This window comes from Myxocyprinus asiaticus, chromosome 10 (assembly GCF_019703515.2).
Source record: "Myxocyprinus asiaticus isolate MX2 ecotype Aquarium Trade chromosome 10, UBuf_Myxa_2, whole genome shotgun sequence".
NCBI lineage: Eukaryota > Metazoa > Chordata > Actinopteri > Cypriniformes > Catostomidae > Myxocyprinus > Myxocyprinus asiaticus.
In genome coordinates, this window is record NC_059353.1 from 6,275,537 (window position 1) to 6,296,496 (window position 20,960).

A 20,960-nucleotide genomic window follows, 5' to 3' on the forward strand; every position below is an offset into this window, starting at 1 on the left:
AGAAGGAAAACATGTTTCACTCAATTCCCCATGACCTAAATACCTAAGGTAGAACACGAGAGGCAGGCTCTGATCATATCGCAAAATTAACTGTTATTTACTGTGCACAGATCTAATCTTTTTACTCCAACACATGATACCAATCAGACCAAATGTCTTTGGTAAAATCAAATGACATTAGTGTCTAAACAAAATGTACAATCAAGATACTCATATCAGCTAAGCCCTGAGAAATGCCAACTGACCACTCTCACTGAGAAGATCAAAAGTGTGTGGTATTGTATAACCCACATCCGAAAATATCTAATGTCAATTCCACAGGGCTGGTGCAGCGTAAGACATTTGTTTCTGTCTGTCTGTAACTCTCTGTCAGAGGTGGGTAGAGTAGCCAAAAACTGTACTCAAGTAAAAGTACAATTACTTGAAAAAAAATTACTCAAGTAGAAGTACAAGTAATGATGTTAATAATTACTCGAGTAAGAGTAAAAAAGCATCCAATTAAAAGAATACTCAAGTAGCAAGTAACTAGTTACTTTCATATGTAACATAATGGACTGTTATTCTCCAATATCCCGTTACATAATACACATTTAACATGTATTTCATAATAATAATAAATTACAATTTAATACAAATAATTATTATTGGAAATTCTTTCATCATTCACCCTCATGCTGTTCCAAACCTGTATGACTTTCTTCAATGCAACACAATTAAGGCGATGTCAGACAGAATGTTAGCCTTATAGTCACCATATACTTTCACTGCATGTTTTTTCCTCCATATTTTAAAAGGGAATGGTGACTGCGACTGTCAGTCTCTAACGTTCTGTCTAACATCTTTTGGGTTCCACAAAATACAGAAAGTCATACGGGGTTGGAAGAACATGAGGGCAGGGAAATGATGACAGAATATTCATTTATGTTCAAACTATCACTTTGACACTTGTCAGATTTGGACGAATCTGTCAATTACAAGAGAAGTTTGGACGCCAGTTTCTAGCGATTATTACAGTGAATAACGTGAACAATATTCCACAGGACCAATCATATAATGCTAAAGCAAGATCATCTTTATTAATGGCTTCCTTCACTATTTCTTTCAATGTAGAAAGAATTTAGATCATCAGTTTTGTACAGTAAGGGTAAACTGCACCTTATCTCTGTATTTGGAAGCATTTAGACTTATTTAAGTCTGTGCAGTGTGCACGTGCAGAGATGCGCTCCAGTAGTCACGCACGCACGCAATCAATCGGCAGAACAAAAGGCATTTACACAATGCGGATGTTTCATGGATTTATACAATAGACACTGATATATTTCAGCACTGATATAAAAATGTATACTTCGAAACTGAGTTCATAAGAGCCCATACATACAGAATCATCCTGAAAATGACCATCACCACAACACAGACACGCTCAAATTATCACAATCGCCAAAACTCACCGCAACGAGTTTTCTTAGGTTGGAGCTGCAATTGTAATCTTGTAATATCCGCTTGTCTTGGTGTAAAATGAAGTCATTGTGTGATGAAAGTGTTTGCTTTGAGCACTTGCTGCAGTCATGAACTCGACTCGAGTGATAGAGCGCATCTGTAAAGTTCTGCTGTCGTAAAAGTCCCATTCAAAAAAATCTCAATAAATTACGCATTTATTAAAACTTATTTAATTAAAACCAGTAATGTAACGAAAGGAACGTTGCCCATTTTAATGCAGTAAAAGTAATTTTTTTCATTAGAAATTTACTTTTGCATGATTTGCATGGTGCTTTTTCAGACACTACACACAAAGCACTTTACACAGTGAACAGGGGACTCTCCTCAACCATCACCAGTGTGCAGGCATCCACCTGGATGAAGCAACGGCAGCCATAGTGCGCCAGTAAGCTCACCACACACCAGCTATTGGAGAGGAGAGAGCAGAGTTATACAGCCAATTTATGGATGGGGATTATTAGGAGGCCATGACTGAGAAGGGTCAATGGGGGGAATTTGGCCAGGACACCAGGGTTACACCCCTTCTCTTTACGAGAAGTGCCCTGGGATTTTTAATGACCACAGAGAGTCAGGACCTCAGTTTAACATCTCATACGAAGGACAATGCCTTTTTACAGTATAGTGTCCCCGTCACTATACTGGGGCATTAGGACCCACACAGAGCACAGGGTGAGCACCCCCTTCTAGCCTCCCTAACACCTCTTCCATCAGCAACCTTAGTTTTCCCCAGGAGGTCTCCCATTCAGGTACTGGCCGGGCTCAACCCTGCTTAGCTTCAGTGGGAAACTGGTCTTGAGCTACAGGGTGATATGGCTGCTACTTGAGTAAGAGTAAAAAGTACCCACTATTAAACCTACTCTTAAAAGTAAATGTTCTCCAAAACTGTACTCAAGTAAATGTAACAAAGTAAATGTAGTGAGTTTCTACCCATCTCTGCTCTCTGTTACTTTAAGCCTCAGTGACAGACTGAAACAACATGACTGGACTTAAAAAGGAACCCTCATCCAAAAAACACACAGTGATTATTAAGTATTGCTGTAGGTAAAGGGTGCAAGTGCAAACTCAATATAAGAGATGACTAAAAGACTACAGTTTTATACCTTATCAAGTCCCTCCAAAACCTCTACAGTAGATGGTTTGGCCTGTGAACAGAAACACTGCTGTTAACAGCAGCACAGCAAGCTCTTAACATGTACAAATTTGAAATTAAAAGAGCTGGAAGTGTCTGGTAGGAGGTACAAAATTAGTGAATGACAGAAAACATATTTCATCAAGCCATTTAAAAATCAAACTGCAGGCTTGTCATCACAAGTGAGCACTATAATAGATGCTGCCTAAGGGTACATCCTAGAAGTGAATAAATGCTGCTTTGTGGCCAATACATTGAATTGCAATTTGAAGGAGATTGAATTTGTATATTTACCCTCCATCGAGATACCACTGCCCCCATCTTGCTAGGGACGTCCTTCTCTCAAAGCCTGGGCTCTCTTACTCTTGTTACACCACGTCAAGATACGACACCTGCTTACAATAAAAGCAAGAAGGATTTTCCTCCTTGCACTAACAAGACCATATACACGTTTTCCACACAAGACATTACAAGGATTAAAGAAATTTCACTTACACTGGCCCCATAAAATAACTGGACACATCAGCCACACTTAAACATGTATAAATGTCCATGCATTAGATAACAACATCAAACCAAGTGGGATCTGCAAACAAATGCTGCTAGATTCTTTTGGAAATTATTTTCCCTTTTCTGAGCCATTTTGCAATGACTTTTAACCAACTGTTGTAAAGGTGATTTTTACTGGATGAAGTCAGCTCACCTGAAGTTCATACAGGTGTAGGATATATTCCACTGAACGTTTGACAACCAGAAAGAGTCCAAATAACTGTTGTCTTCATTTTGAACTGCGTTTCTAGCTATTGCTTTATCATTTAATCCCTGTCCAGCTTATTTTAGTTAAATGTTTTGCTTGAAACCTATGCTATCTCTATAACACTTAGATTGATATTTTATAACCTAATGTAATGACATTTGTACATTAAGTATAACTCGCAAAGCCTGAGGTATAAATCTCCCAGATCAGTGATATCAGATATCACATCCTACGCACAATCTAAAGGCTTTTTTAAAAGTAACAAGACACTTCTCTATTTTAAGTCCCAAGTTTACAGTGTCAAAGAGTTCAGAGGCCTGCAACCGCAGACTGAATGAAGGAGTGAGTGTGCGTGATTTTAAACGGACTGAACGAAGGAGTGTGTGTGCGTGCGTGATTTTAAACGGACTGAACGAAGGAGTGAGTGTGCGTGATTTTAAACGGACTGAACGAGGGAGTGTGTGTGCGTGATTTTAAACGGACTGAGCGAAGGAGTGTGCGTGCGTGATTTTAAACAGACTGAACGAAGGAGTGTGCGTGCGTGATTTTAAACAGACTGAAGGAAGGAGTGTGTGTGTGTGTGATTTTAAACAGACTGAATCCGATGGTGCTCCAAGCAAACTGCGAGAATAGAAAGACTTTAAACATATAAAGGCCGAAGTAATAATACAAAACCTGTTTTCCTAACGACCATTCGTTTATAACGTAACCACTTCATTCAACTTTACCCTTCCAACTTCAAAACATCGCGTGCTACTCTTAAAAAGCAAAGCCAAGCTTTTATGCGCCCTATAGTGCTAAGTTATTAGTGATGAGGGGCAGTTTACAGAAAGCAGGTTCGCAAAATATTCTAAAAACAATGATAAAGACAACTAACTCCACGAGTTTCTAAACTTATTCCGTTAGCGGAAATAGAGCGCTTTAAAATGCGTTTTCAAGGAGTAAAACCCCGCGACAGATGGTGCTTCCCAAAACTAGAATAACAAATGCGCCTTTGTTTTATTTTAAATGAAATAAATACATCAAACAAAGTCAGTCTAACTTGATAATATCAGATGATACAGCTGACATGATCAGACGACATCTTTAATGCATGCACTGTGACGCAGCTTCCATGTGCAGAACCACGCAAATAACTGCGAAGATAAGAAATAATTTAGAATGATTTACCGTTGAACGGTAGATGTCCAGCAGTAAGTTGCGTTATTGTTGCTCTACTTCAAAGGGAAACGTCATCAAACTCTTCCCACAACCCCAAGCGGCAGGGACTTCCTCTCGTGGAGCTATAAAATACCTGGAAAGAGCTATCAGTTAACATCCCCATTCATCTCTATGACTGTGCTCAGCTAGCGCAGTGTTCCCAGAAAGCTAGCGAAATGGAGGTTGCCGTGTTTGCTCATGGGCGCTCAGTTCCGGGATCGGGTGTCACGTGACTGACCAGTCGTCCATGGGAATAGATAGGGAAAAATATAAATACATTTCACGCTTTTAAGAGCCCTTTAAAAACAATCCGTCACCGGGTGACGATGTGCTATAATGTAATGAAATCTTTTACATTTAAATGGTTCTTGGAAAAAAAATATTTCGTCGTAAAACACGCCTACTTTTGAATGGCTGTCTATGGAGAAACATGCTTTTTGCCATCGGGTGGTGCAGTTCCAGCATCTACCAGAAGGTCCTAACAGGGACCTGCAATCCAGCCAATTCCTGACCCCCTGCTCCCAATGATTAAGTTAATAACAGAACAATTAAAGTACTCAGTTGCAATATTTAAAATGTATGATCGTATTGATTATGATAGATAATATAAACTTTTTAGATATAAAATGAGAAATTGTCCAACACGCGAACGTTTCCCAGGACCTGTAAGGAGAACGTATATTTTCCAACGATTTGAGAGGAAAGCAGTAAGTGAAATTAGGAGTAAATTCTTCTCATTTCCTGTTGCCCCTAAGTGTAAAGAGGTGCACTTTAAAATTATGAATTATATACACCCAGCAAAAGAACTTTTAAGAAAAGATTTAATGTTGGGGATTCAAATCTATGTCAAATATGCAAGATGGATGTAGAAATGGTTGATCACTTGTTTAATCAGTGTAATTTGGTGCATTCTTTCTGGAATGATGCATTCAGTTGGATAAAACAAAAACAAAAAAACCAGTTATGCTGATAATCTCATGGGAAATTATTAAGTTTGGTTGATTAATTAAGGATAAAATTGTATCTTACGTTGTGAATAATTTGTTGCTGTTGTTGAAATTTTATATACACAAATGTACATTTTTCAAAGCTCCTCCCTGATTACCTGTTTTTAAAGAGGTATTTTCCATGTATTTGGAGACACTGAGAGGGATGAAAAGTCTCAAAACAAAATATTTGTATTCTCTATTGGAGGATTATGGTTTTGTAAAGTAAAACCCCCTACACCCCTATTTTATTTAATTGTATTTTTTTTTATTTTTTTTTTTATTTATTACCATAACTTATTGTTATGGTATGTCGTGGAGAAAGCGATGTGAAAATTAAGCTGTATTCTCAGTCTTTGTTTGCAAATCTTTCAGTTATGACTGCCTTTCTGTTGTTGTTGAAGCAGTCATAAAAAATAAAAAAAAGACCCCCTGCTTCCTCTCCTCCAGCACTCTGTCAAGCACTTTCACAATTTCAAAGCCCGAAAATGCGAAAATGCCATTTTTGTGCCATTGAAGGGCACTGCGGGAAGGGGACACCACACGAAGGGGTGTTCCAAATGAAAGTGGCAAATGGCAGAGGGCCCTTCCACAAGGCCGTTAGCGAAGGGTACATGCGATGATCACTTCGATTTAACCGTTTATGTCATTTAACCTCACACATCATCGGGATATATTTTAAAGCAAGATTGTTTTTTTGTTTTTTTCCCTTTTTTAAGTCCTCGTGGTGGCGTAATGATTCGCCTCAATGCGGGTGGCGGAGGATGAATCCCAGTTGCCTCCGCATCTGAGACCATCAACCAGTGCATCTTATCACGTGACTTGTTGAGCGCGTTGCCATGAAGACCTAGCGCGTGTGGAGGCTTCACCTCACCCACCTCAGCATCCGTGCCCAACTCACCACGCGCCCCACCGAGAACTAACCACATTATAGCACATTATAGGAGGTTACCCCATGTAACCCACCCAAGCAACCGTGCCAATTTGGTTGCTTAGGAGACCTGGCTGGAGTCACTCAGCACCCTAGCAACCAGGCCAATTTCGTTGCTTAGGAGACCTGGCTGGAGTCACTCAGCATGCCCTGGGATTCGAACTAGTGAACTAGCAAACTAGTGAACTCCAGGGGTGGTAGCCAGCGTCTTTTACCACTGAGCTACCCAGGCCCTTAAAGCAAGATTGTTGATCAGGACATATTGCATGTTCAAACGCTTGGGCAAGCACTATAGCCCTTTTATAACAGATACTTCTCCTCTGCAGTTTACATTTGTCCTCATTCATAAGATAGTAGACAGCCATAAGCAGAGAGATACTCCAAAAACAGGGTCCATTTTTTCCTGTAGGCTAGTCTATGATGAGGCAGCTCCGGCAGATAATGAACATCAGATGGTGGCAACACATACCAAACAACTCCATCCTTGAGCGAGCAACTTTACCAAGCATGTATGAACTCCAGTGAAATCTGCGATGGACTGGTCATGTCATCCAGCTAGACGACCACCGACTACCCAAACTAATCCTGTACTCACAACTTCAAGAAGGGTTTCACAGCAGAGGCAGACCTAAACTGCATTACAAAGACACTATCAAACGAAACCTAAAAGCAAAACAGAATCCTCTCAATAGCTGGCAATCTCTCGCCAAAGACAGAAATTTGTGGAGGAAACAGATTCACAGGATGTCTTCATCGGACACGATGGACAGCTGAATGAATGAATGAATGTACAGATATATTACTATTATTATTATTATTAAAACAGCAACAGTAAGCAATTTTTAATAAGACATAAAAGGCAATGTTTGAAAAGAAAACTATTACAAAAATTATTTGCAACAACAAATTAACAGCAATAAATAAGAGATTCCTGCTGATAGAACAGCTGCGCTGTGTCGTGATGGTAACGTTTCAGGCGAAGACGAAGTGGAAGTGATGTATGTCTTTCATTACTTCCTTCATCAAGGGTGTTCCAAATGGCCATACATGTGATGCGAGTGCCCTGCTCCCTTCAGAGTTCCCACTTCAAGGGCTGCGTTCCACTTCACTTTTAACATCCACTCGCTAACTCCCTTAAGCATTCCACTTCATTAAGTGAGCGTGGGAAGTTTCTGTTGACAGACCCTCAACCCCTCGATTTTGACCGAGGGAGCGAGCCTACTCTGATGTACGCTTCAGGCAGCTTCATATCCCACAATGCAACTCAACTGTGACATGACAGCAGATTGCATTTCAGAAACCCCACCCCCACACAACTCTATTGTATGATGGAAGTGAAGTTAGGTCAATTAAGCAGTTTAGAAATTATTAAGATTTAACAGCATAATACTTGTAGCTACCTTAAACTTTTTATCACACAGTTACAGCCTATGTGTTCATTGTTATGTAAACATTTTCATTTGTGTAAATCTTGATGAATCCTTTCAAACAATTCATTCTAAATAAAATAAAAAATTTAACACAAGATTTATGCATAAGCCTCTGAAATCAATCTCCGAAAACAATGTTTTCTCAGGTGCAAAAATCACTAAATAATTCCACAATTTGACATCAGCCTTCAACATGCTCCAAGTGATCAAGGGTTAAGGGTGTTCCAGTTAAACCCATTGCACGTCTTCCACCAGTAGTGGACACTTGCGCAACGTAAGCAGTGACGTACATCCGAGTCCATGAGACAGAGTGAAGTTTGCGAGGGAAGGGGATAACAATTTGAAATGGAACTCAGCCAAGGGCTCAGCCCTTCAGTGGGAGTAGGGCATAGGGATGCTTACTTCTGTTTGGAATTCGCCCTGAATTTTACTCTGTGCCAAAGTCTCTCTAGCAAGTCAGTCCACTGTCGGCCATCTTTGGGACGCTCTCTGGGGGCTATTTCCAGTCATGCTAGTGTAGCTCCTATCTACTTGAATGGGAAAAGACTGAAATCTCCAAAAGTGTTGGTCAAGATTACAATCAAAGATCATATTTCAAATCAGCAGTAAAATCTGACAACACTGGTATCATAAATTGTGTTTCTTTACCTCAGATTACGCAATAAAATACCCCGCAATTTTCTCGGTTTATATAGCTAATACGTATGTGCGTTCTCGTGTTGATTGACAGGCGATGTCTGTATCTAAAAGGTGATTGGCTCTTTTACCAGTAAGGCGGGACTTCCTTTCTACATCCTTTGACCATTGGCTGCCATTTGGCGTTTCAATTTCTCCCATTAATTTTAATAGAAGTGGCCCATCTCTGCTAAATAATTATGCTTCAAGCGATTTTAACAGTTCTAGAACTTCAGCCTAAATAAGAAATGCTCCCTCTTTCAAAAAAAGGCACTTACCCACTCAGAGACACTTGGAGACCACTGTAATTAGATATGGAGCAGGATAGCATTTTAATTTCATGGGTAAGTAAATAAACATGCAATTTGATGTCTGCAATCCTGAACAGTTACAATGACCTTTACGTTAGTTGTGAAAAGCAACAGTAGCAAAATGGCGTTCTCAAACTGACAACCGTCAAAGTGACCGTGGCCATTTTTCTTTCTTTAACTGTTTACAGAGACTAGCGCTGTCACGGTTGTGATATTTCATGGCAGCTATTTCAATCTTATCTTTTAGGGAATAGGGCCATTTTATGCTTATAATTGAATAAAACAATCAATTACTGCACCTTTTATGACACAAAATTATTTCAGTGTTTTGACTGAAAGAATTATATGACAGAAAATGCACATTGTATCTTCTAATACAATAATCCGACTCTTGGCATTATTGTCAATATAACAATAATGAGTTGTGTTAAAAACTGAATAAAAGCTCTTTTTAAAGGGTCATTCAGTAGTTCTCTAGCTAGCGTTAGCATTGCTCTTCTTCGTGTACTTTAAGAACCGATACGACAGTGGTGTTAGATGCTGTACTGTCATCTATTGATGTGGATCAGCATGATCTTCTCTGCTGCCCCTGTCAGCTCTGGAATATAATTGGCTTCTGTTGCATTTGAGGTATTTTCTAAAGTTATTTATTACTACTATAATATAATTGCAAACAAATGATTATAAAATATAGGCTATGCAGTGAGTAGCCTAACTACTGTATGTGACCTACTACAAAGAATTTCTCTTTATAATTTTTAGAAGACCAAAAAGTAAAACTTGAAACTTACAAAGTTAATCAATGCAAAAGTTAATTATAATTGTAAACATTTAGTTAGATTGTCAATTCTATTCAAAAACTATACTTGATGCAAAAGTGCTTTCATATCAGTATATGTAATCGTGATGGTTGTCTTCGTTCAGGTGCATTGTAGCATAAAAGGAAAATGTATAAAATAAATAATTAATATAATAATAAAATAAATAATTACTTAATAAAATTAATTAAATTTACTGTTTTGGCCCAGTCATGCACTGCATTACGATGCAGTTTTTTATTTATTTTTTTATTTTTTTGTTGATTTTCACCATTGTTAGTGGAATAAATTCAGTTAAAAAAATACCTTGAATGAAACTGGTCTTACATATCTCTAAAGCTTATTATCTCATGCAACACTTTACAAAGTGATGATCTGAGGTTTCATTGCAGAATAAAAAATAACATGTATTAATTGTAGTTACATATTCCATTTCAACAAAACCATTGCAAAACCATGTAATAAAAGCACAGCAAATGTTTCCCACTCTATCACCACTATTATGGGTGGTGCTTCTCCTTCTCTGTGAATCTGATGACTCTGAAATGGAGGGGCATTTAACATAAAATCAGAGCTTTAGAACTAACATACCATCTCGGCAGGAGTATTGAAAATCAGCACCATGGACAGCAACAGGACATTACATATTCATATCTGCCCAATAACACAGTGTGAGTGGATTGGATCCAGTATCTCAAACTATTCAAGTTGAAACATTTTAGATCAATACTGCACTGCTCTGCATTAGCTACAAATAATGCACTTTTATGTTAAATAAACTCTAGCATACCTGTGTCTGTATATCATTGCATCAGAATGTGTGAAAGGGGAAAATGGAAATTAAACATAAATGCAGAGTGGTGAACTTGTTCTTAGTGTTGGTCGGTGACCATGTCTGAGTCAAATCTAAAAGCAAGTCTTTTGTTATGGACACATATCATACTGAATTGAGTTTGTAAGTTTGCTAACTTCAAGATAATTAAAGGGATAGTTCACCCAAAAACAATAATTCTGTTATCTTACCTTCATGTTGTTCCAAGCTCGTATTACTTCCTTTTTTCAATCATACATGGAACACAAAAGGAGATGCTAGGCAGAATGTTAGCCTCAGTCACTATTCACTTTCTTTGAAAGGAAAAAAGGTGTAATGAAAGTGAATGGTGACTTAGGCTAACATTCTGCCTAGCATCTGCTTTTGTATTGTATGAAAGAAAGACAGTCATACGGGTTTAGGAGAACAAGAGAGTGAGTAAATGATCACAGAATTTTCATTGTTGGAAAAATTATCCCTTTTAGATCAACAGCCAAAAACTGTATTTAATCGGCTTATGTATTTGGTAAAAGCTCATGTTATTATCACAATCTGGCTGCAGGGTTGGCTGTGTTGCCCATCACTTGTCCCCATCGTAACATAAAATCTATAAAAGAGTCATTCATGGCAGACTGAGTGCAGACAATTTCATTTTGTCATGAAACCCTTAGTATGTACATCATGAGGTTTGTCATTCTTATTTACAGTGTGTCTAAAATCATCACTGAATGCTGTGTAATACTGAAATATAAACAGGCTTATCTTCATAAAGAGATTCTATTCTCAGTCTCTTCTTTTAAACCTAATCAAAACATTACCAGTTTGTCTTTCTTGCACAGTTTGAGCCCATGCATTTAACCGGGCAGAGCAGCTTAAAAATTTCCTTGTCAAAATAATGTTTTCGGTGGCTGTAATTGTTCAAAAATACAGTTTACCTTCTAGTTTCACTCAAACCAATACAGTTTTTCATTGCAAAAGTTCTTTATTTGGTTAAACTAATTACAGCTCACCCAGACATAGAGATAATATCAATATTTGCTCTTATAGGGGACCAATTTGTTTTGCAGTTTGAATATTGATTGAAGTTGTGTGAAGACATGGGGCATAGTAATTTCATTTGTGATTGTCTCTACATTTTGGAAATATTTTGAGATCTGTGTGACCATCACAAATCAATGACCACCGTCAGTTTTAACAAGACACTATCTTTTAATATTCTCTTCTTCATTATAAAGTACTTGCTTGTGACGTTACTCTTGAATCATATACGCAAAGCTGCTGCTGCTCTCTGTGGAGTCACTAACATTAGCTGTCACTAACATTACAGTATAGGAACATCAATAAGTGGTTAATATAATGAAATGTCAAGGTAGGGTACAGAGTGTTTGCTTGACTCTTTTTCAGAAATCCGATTTATCTGCGAAAGTATGATTTCTTGTGTAATGTCATTTCAGGAAAAGAATTCGCAAGCAGTTGTCAAAGAACCCGTGACGCACGCCTCCAGGAGAGTTGCGCGCGATGGTTTGACCTGACCCCGTCTGCGCAGCCGTCTCGCTGTTTAGCATGATCATTTCTTTCGCAAGAGCTTTTCAGAGCTTTCAGCAGTCTTTGTTGTCGCATCTCTTTAAAAACAATCCTCAATTATTGTTGCGACAAAATTCGGTTATCTTTATTGGCGCTCTGACTTTACTGTAATGACGTGCGTTAGTGGAGATGTTTACCAGGCGTTTATGGACAAGCTGTTTGGAAATGAAATGCAGCATTGCGCAGTCCATCACAACAACGAAATTCCATTCTGCCTATTAACTAGTTCTTTTGAGATGTCCTATGTTGCAAATCAGACAAAGGGTTAACTTTATAGTTAATTAATTGAAGTAATATTAAATGTCTGGTGCTACAGGATTACGCGTTGACAGCAACACACTACATGTCTTTGCAAACTGCAACTGCCTGTCAAGTTTAAACTGAAAAAAGGGAAAGCAATATGCGTGAGTGTTCTTTGCACATCAGATGCATTTAAATAAATTATGTGCCGTATGAAACAAACATTAGGTTTGTATAGGTCTACCTGGCATAATGCGCATTGTATAGGTAAATTCCCCGCTTATTTTGTATAGAGATGTAAATGAGGTCGCATCAAAAATATCATTATCGGTTTTTTTTTTTTTAAACAAGATACTGGCTATATATTAGCCTATATAAATGAGCATAGCCTATTTAGGTGTGTTGTTGTTGTTGTTATTTTTTTATTTTTTTAATTTTTGTATTTTTTTGTGCAAAACATCATGTTTATGACCCCCATTCCATCCTGGAATCCAAACCTTCTCATTGCAGCCCATAGCAAGCTGACAGCTCTGCAGTTAGAGCAAGTGATTTTCAAGGATAATTGCGAACACGTTTTAATACATATGCATGAAAAACATTTTCTTTCTGAGTGAGAGGGGGAAATACTTAACGTGCCCATGCAACTGATTGAGGGGATGACCTGCTATTCAAAATGTTATTTGAGAACTATAAAAATGTGCAGAGTTGCAAATTGCCCAGCTTGAATCTGAATTACTACCTCATTCATCATCATTATGGGTTGATAAGTTAATTTAACCATTTCATTCTGTCTTAATGAGCTATAGTTAATTTAATGTCACATAATATATGAAAGCAACATTTGAACAGAAGCGTTCATTTGAGACAAACAAGGGTGGCCATAGTTTGATTTGACGCATGAATCTCATCACAGTCGGTGCTGAGGTGGTACACGAATATTTTAGCGTCTGTTCCCTCGATTTACTTTAATGGTGACAACACAAACAAAGCAAATAAAAAAGCTTTGAAGACTAGATGGACATTGACTCAACTCAATGAAGTCAGCAGTGCCATGGTTTTCGTGTAAATCACGTTCAAATTCATTCATCTGATCTGATTTCCCAAATTTGTGGAAAGAAAAAATTATTGGCTTTTTATCAGTGCTTTTTTTATAATAAGCCACGTAACCAACTGCCCATTTACCGAAACTGACGATGGCTTTTAGCTATATAATTATGACAGCATATGGTGTGCTACACAGTGTCAGCCGGTCTTAACAGATTCAGTTTGGGTGATATTCTTTGTTGTTGACTTTGGTGCCTTTGAGTTTTAGTTCCATCGCAACAATTGGATGGGATCACCCTCTTCTTACTAACATTATTATTTGATTCCATTTCCAAAACCGTCTGTATATCGTCCTTCAAGCACACGGATAAATCACAACAATATAGGCCTACTTATCGTATTATTTCATTGAAACAGTAGTGCAAACTCTCCGTTCAGTGCACCGCTATCTGCTAGCTCGTCCTATTTGTGAAGTTCCACCTTAAAACAACAATGTTTTGGCCCCACGTGCTCCCCGTAGTTCGGATTTTGTCCTCCCCGCAGCAGCTGTCACCTCGCATTACTCGCAGTCAGCTAAATGAAACATTATTCTAAACATATGCATCGTAATCAGTTCGGTCACACTTACAAGAACACGCGTTAATAAGGCAATCAATCACAGTGGAACAAGCGAGTTGTTCTGCAACAGCTCATAAACAGTGCGTAATGAAGAATTGGAGGTTAGCATGACACGCGCTGATCAGATAATCAATGTCAAAGATGCGATGAATGTCAGTAAATGTAGTTTTTATGTCGTTTCTGTAAAATGTTCAATTTACAACAAGCAGTTCAATTACCCAGAAAATACAGTCAATTAAATGTGGGTGATTGGACAGTAGCGGGAGGATCATCGATCTTTGCATTTCTATCTTGGTGGTGGACATTTCATTTGGGTTTTCTATTAGCACCGAAATAAAGAAAATATCAAATATATTAAACAAGCCGCAGATTTATTTTCTTGTCAAAAGCAATTCGGTTAAGGTGACAGACAGTTTGCTGCATTTTATGATGAATTCTTTTTTCAGGCTTTGCACATTGGATACAAAACTGATGGCGTAATTGTGGCCAGTGTTTTTCTGCCCTCTGTCTTCTCCGGTTTGCCTCTCCATCTATCTCAATGCCTTTGTTGTATGGGTTGTAACCCTCGCCTTGGTAAAGAGCATAACGAAACATGGCGATACATCACACACGTGCTGCGCGACTCTGATCCCATTTCTTTAATGGGGACGTTCAAAAAAGAAAGCAACTTATCTCAAAGTCCCGCGGGAGTGTTCCGGTATATATTTAACCAGGCTGCAATTAACGGCAGTATCAGCTTGTATCATTTAGAGGTAATGTAAAAATAATGGTAAATTATAAGGCCGGAATGACCCGTGATCGCAGACTCCTTATTCCCTATAGTTTTAGTGTCGTTTTAATTAATGCCAGACTCCCTCTCTCACCAAGAATAATAATAAAAAAATAAAAAATAAAATAAATAAATAAATAAAAGTGTTGCGAGTGCAGGAACTCCGCTTAACACTACTGTTTTGTTTTTGTTTTTTTTTATATTATTAAATATATATATATATTTTATTATTATTGAAATAGGCCTATTGATTTTAAAAGGAAGATGAAAAAGGCCTCAGTTGATTTAAAATCACATGTTCAGAAATTGCAATAAAATAGGTGCTTAAGATTGTTAAGAATTGAACTGCGTGACATTTAACAAAAATTAAATTAAAGGGGGGAAGAAAAAAAACACAAAATAGTCAAGTCGTAGAAAATTATGAATGAACCGTTAGACCACATTTTTGTACAAACTTTAGATGTACAAATTATCTGGCAATTGCTCGCCATTCATAATGCGTTCGTTTAATATTATGCAACGTGCACAATGATAACGATTTTAAAATGTTGCGTTTTAAATATTTATTTTCCAAGAACAAACACCATCAATAAATAACATAATATACATTTTTATATTGCACATTTTTTCTCAAGTGAAAATATGAAAATTCATACAGTCGGTAATAAGTAAAATACAGAGACGTAATGTACAGAGTCATGTATCACGGCAACCCTTGGGAGAGGAGCAAAACACTGGGATTTCCTTACTCTCATTTACTGAACAGACGGCAACCAGCCCAGCGCACCCACTTAGTAACATAAAAAATCATTTGAAAAGGTAACAGCAGTGTAATATGCTTTATATACAGTGTGTCTGATCATTTGGGCTTGTAACATGGTTTGAGGGCTAATATTCCTTTAATTCTAATTTGATCTGTGGTCTGGTGAACTAATGAAGTTAAACGAGTATCTAAAACAATTGTGTAATCCTAAAATTAAATAAACATTCCGTCAGTCACATAAATTATAAAACAATATATAAAAAGGGTATCTATGTCGTTAATCATTTCGAATGGCAGTCAGAATTTTGTCTTAAGACCATTTAAACGAGACTATGCGTGTTATGACCAAAGATCTTAGCTACCATTTGTACTGTACAAGTGCTATTTTGCTATGTTTTAAATGCGGTTTTATGTGTGGCAGAATTCCGCCCAGTAACAAAAAATATGTATGAAGACAGAAATGCATGAGCAATTTGTCTGAAGTTTGGGGTTGTGTGGATAATCCCTATTATATTGTGAGTGAAGAGTCTCTACTGGGAGTATTATGGAAATATCGGTTTGGATTTAATGAGACTGCTCGCATCAGCGGAACATGTCTGAGTAAAAAGTCTACCCAGGCCGGCCAATGCTCCTATAAGAAGATTGAAAATAAGACTCGATGGAAAGGGGATTTTTTTTCTTTTTAATTTCCTCTGCAGGTAACGAATACCACGTTTAATACTGTACAATCTACACACCAAGAACAATGCGAAATGCTCAAGGTCTTTTATATATCTTGTCTAATGACTTCCCACAGCGGGTTGTTATGGTTTGACAGCGAGTCTCAGAACGGGGAACTTTCTTACATTTCCACATTCAAAGGAGGTCCATCAAGGTACATGATTGGCAATTTTCGTCATGATCTTCACATTATTAACAGCAGAAATGGCATTGTGGAAGCAGTGCAGATTTTATGCGCCACACTCCTGGATCAAGGAGAGTCCCTCAAGCAGCAACACTTTTAGAACAGCATCATTATTTTGCGCCAGGTCCCTTAACTGATACTAAAGTGGCACATCCAGTGTATACATACTGCACGGTGTGATCTAATCTCATCGAAAATAATATTTGCACACAGTTAACAATGATACAAATAATAACAGATACTTATATTTAAAAATGAGACAATTAAAATAAATAATTGCATTTTAATGTAAATAACCCACTTGTTCTTTATACTACTGTAACGTACTGTTTGTGTGTTGTGTTGAAACACGTTAAAAGACCTCTAGTATTAACACTTAACACTGTTTCTTATCATTTTTCTAATTGTGGGCGCAATAGAGGCCTTTCTGCAATGGAAATATTCTCCCTAAATCAACCAAATCAAATGACATGTGCTTTAAATAAATAAAACATTTATTTTATTGCTAAGCTATCTATTGAGCGCGCTTTCTTCTCTCTGGTCTGGTGAGGGCACCGCAGTTTTGCTGAGAACTGCTGCTGAGTAGGGCAAAAATCCGCTCTCAGACCTCTGCCCGCTCGCCGTGCAGGTGAAATCAGAGCTGGCGCTCCTGGAGCCCAGTGCGCTGGCCGCCTGACTGCTGTGGCAGCTGAGACATGAGCATGGCCCCGCGGCTGAGGGTGCACTGACTGCCGCAGCCGCTGCCGCCGCCGCCGCTGCCGCTGACGCCGCTGCCGAGCTGCTTAGGCCGGCGGGTGACTGGTATAGTCCTGGATGTCGGAAGCTACACAACAGCTCTGGGCGTGAATAGGGATGAGAGAGCGCACGGAAAGTATCAAGGGGACGTATAGAGGTAGCAAAAGGTGAAGAAGCGGCTCCTGAGGCGGCTGCTGCAGCAGCTGCTGCCGTGACACCGACATGGGGGTAATAGTGCAGTGGCATGTGGGAATGGAAAGGATAAGGCAGACTTCCGGTGGCGGCTGCATGCGTCATCATATAGGTGTAGAAGCTGGGATCGGCGGGATGTGGCCAGGACATGGCCAGCCGCTGCCGCTTGTCCTTCATTCGTCGGTTCTGAAACCACACCTACAGACAAAAATATACAGGTAACAATTAGTGAACAGGTGAGCAGTGGTGAGAAGCAAAAACAAAACCAACTGGACTACAGTTTTCCTGCTCCAAATATAACTACTATAATTTTTACAGAGCAAAACTTTTTCATCAGAAGAATATTTGTGTAATTGACCGAATCAGTTTTTGCAAATAAAACCCTCTTGGAAGTTTCTGTATCATAGGCAAATCTATTTTTATATATAAAGAATTACACAATTGCCTATGATACAGAAACTTACAAGACGGTTATATATATATATATATATATATATATATATATATATATGCGGCATTTTCTCTTAAGAAAATGTATTAATCTTTTAGAAAGAAAACAGGCTTATTTTTCGAATTGCATGTCTCTGTTTGTGCCTTTATGTGTGTCTGTTTACTCGTAAACCTCTGTTGTTGTAGGCTGTGGAAGTGAGATCGATATTAGCTGAACATTTTAAACAAACACACAAGGTACCTTTTTTGTCTGTTCTGGGAAGAGTTCAGCTCCTACCTTTATTGTTGTTTCGGGAAGGTTTAATGCTGCGGCCAGTTCACATCTCCTGGGTCTTGAGACATAGTTTTCCCTGTAAAATTCTTTTTCCAATCTTCCAATTTGTTCTCGTGTAAAAGCAGTCCGATACCTCCTCACCTGGTCCGAGCTGCTGGAGTTACCGATGGAATTGCCGTTTAGGTTGGAGACAGACGATGAACTTGTATTGGAGGTGCCTGAATTACTGTCCGAAAAACCTAAACCGGATATTGAAATGAATAGAAAACAAATGAATCAAATATTTTTAGATGAATTTTTAAAGCATTGCAAATATGATCTGTGATGCATTTACAAATATTTATTCCTTGAAACCGTCATTTTCCACAGGCTATTTGTCCGAGAAAATCGATGTAATGCGAAATCATTTTGGAAGCCATAATTAATCCTTCAGAGAGTCGACATTTAAAGACAAAATATCCACAAATAAAAAGTTTTTTTTCAGTCTTCATTTAATTTCTTTCCAATTTAAGACCGTATTTATACTGTACACAAATTGATTCACAAATAATTTTATTCGTTAACGGCATCTACAGGCAACATTTTTTCAGTATCTTATCAGTAAAACAAACAAACAAAAAAAGGTAACCTACTTTAACAGACATCACAAAAAATTGCTGCTAGAAAATACAAATCAAACTCCAATTAGAGTAATCAATATTGTTCCGAAAGCAAAACATTATAATACTCAAATATAGCATTTTAACAGATTTATAAAGTGACTGGATCAACGACTCTTTGTAAATATTTGTACCTTTGCTATTGTTTTCCTTCTGTTGGCTGACACTGCCCGGTGAGCGATGAGACGGGCATCCCACCTCCACATCGCTGTTCATATCGGAGTCTGGAGAAACTTCAGGATAAAAATGAATTTTCTTCCTGCTTTCAGAGGATGATACTTCGGTGGAGGACGTATTGTCGCTGCTGTGGTGGTTTCCGAATAAGCTGTCGATTTCGAACTTGCCTTTGGTGGGAATATCCCCGAGACTACCGTGGAGCGAGGCGGAAGTTATTCTCGGGCTGAGACGACCTGCGTGTTGAGAATTTTCCAGGGCCTCCAGCACCGCGTTCCCGGCCGAGTCAGAGAGGTTGGAGAGCCTCTTGCCTGCCACTGGGCTGTGTAGTCCCCTTTCCATCAGAATCATTTCTTTTCTTATCCTCTCCATCATGAAGTCGTGCAAAAAAAAAAAAAAAAAAAAAAAACAAAGTCCCAGGGCTGGTGCTCCGATGACTAAAGTGCCGGACCTAATCCGCATTCAGTTCAGCAGCTGCCTCTAAATAATATAACACCTTTATGAGCTGGACGCAAGAAAAGAGAGGAATGTCAGTGCGGGCAACGTATGCCTGCTCAAAATGACCCGCGCATCCTCTCCGGTCCAGAAAGTCATTCATCAAAAAGTGGTTTGCGCCTTCGTAGTTAAATGTGCTCGTGACGCTGTTCGAATGATCATTTATTGTAACAGGTTTATAAGCAAATAAATAGGAGGGAGAGTGTCATCGGCTGATCGAGTCGGCCCTTGATCGGCCAGACGCGTATATCCAGGTGGAGAGAGAGAGAGGAGAAGTGAGGAGAGCAGCTTCTGATCTGAGTCTGTTTTAGATGGCTCCTGGGGTTGGCCTCTGGGGTGAAATTGACAGTCTGATTAATAAAATGAGCGCGGCAACATTTCCCTCTTCATTTAGGAATATCATTATGCTTTGATTCTCTATTGTTCCTTCCTTCTGTTCTGGCTCTCCCACTCCCTCTCTCTGAGCTCTGCATTTCTTTTTTCTTTCTCTTTCGATTATTTCACACTGACGTTTTCGAATGAGAGGCATTAGTTAAAGAGGGTTTTTTTTTTTTTTTTTTTTAACATCCAATTAGAAGATCCCGTTACGAACATAGTTATAACATTTGTTCAGTACGAAATAAGATGTGGCTCACATTAAATGTAGTGACATGATTAAAATGCCGTGTTTGTTTCTTATTTTTGTCGGCGATAGATGAATGCTTACAGCTGCTCGTTTACTAAGTGTCTTCCAATAAATAAATAATACAATATAAAAATGTATTATATATTTTTAAATGATTTTTTCATTTATCGGTAGACATTTCCTAACCTTTCTTGTGTATTACATCGCAGCCTAGTGTTGAAACAATTTTTGAATGAGATGCACTTTTTCCCTTTAATAATTTAACAATGGCATTGTCATTTTACTACACGAATAATGTAAATAATAATAATAATAATAATAATAATAATAATAATAACAAATAAATAAATAAAAAAACAAAATTACTAATGTCATTCAGTGATGATGTTGATTATTTATCGAACATGTTTTGAATTTCAAGATATAAAAGACTTAACCAAAATTAGCTATGGGTTAAGATGACAAAAGAATCGTTTGGTTCTTTTATATATGTGATCACATTTGGACTTATACTATCCCTTTTTATTGCTGCATAATTAAAGTCTCTCTAAACTGTAATTGTCATAATTATGATAAATGGTGGACAAAATCGTTGATCACACACACACACACACACACACACACACACACACACACACACACACACACACACAAACACACACACACACACACACACACACACACACACACAATGTTGGTGCAGCTATCATTATGAGGACTCTCCATAGACATAATGATTTTTATACTGTACAAATTATAGATTCTGTCCCCTAACCCTAACCCTACCCCTAAACCTAACCCTCACAAAAACTTTCTGCATTTTTACATTTTCAATAAAACATCGTTTAGTATGTTTTTTTAAGCGATTTTAATTATGGGGACACTAGAA

At 38.1% G+C, this 20,960-nt stretch overlaps 2 protein-coding genes across 2 annotated transcripts in view; both read right to left on the reverse strand.

Annotated features, from left to right (window-relative positions):
* The window catches only part of LOC127447425 (endoplasmic reticulum junction formation protein lunapark-A-like), a 29,950-nt gene extending 25,165 nt beyond the window's left edge, over positions 1–4,785 (reverse strand). Inside the window, exons 1-3 of the mRNA XM_051709306.1 lie at positions 4,554–4,785; positions 2,921–3,018; positions 2,598–2,639 (exon numbers count right to left, since the gene is read on the reverse strand). Of these exons, the coding sequence (XP_051565266.1) occupies positions 2,598–2,639; positions 2,921–2,947 (69 nt within the window). The 5' untranslated portion in view covers positions 2,948–3,018; positions 4,554–4,785. The remainder of the gene's footprint in view (positions 1–2,597; positions 2,640–2,920; positions 3,019–4,553) is intronic.
* Positions 4,786–16,977: 12,192 nt separating this feature from the next.
* On the reverse strand, positions 16,978–19,326 carry LOC127447423 (homeobox even-skipped homolog protein 2-like). The gene is made up of 3 exons (XM_051709304.1): positions 18,912–19,326; positions 18,122–18,357; positions 16,978–17,592 (listed from the first exon to the last, which is right to left on the reverse strand). The coding sequence occupies exons 1-3, from the start codon at positions 19,324–19,326 to the stop codon at positions 16,978–16,980; spliced, it is 1,266 nt and encodes a 421-aa protein (XP_051565264.1).
* Between the last annotated feature and the right edge of the window lie 1,634 nt (positions 19,327–20,960).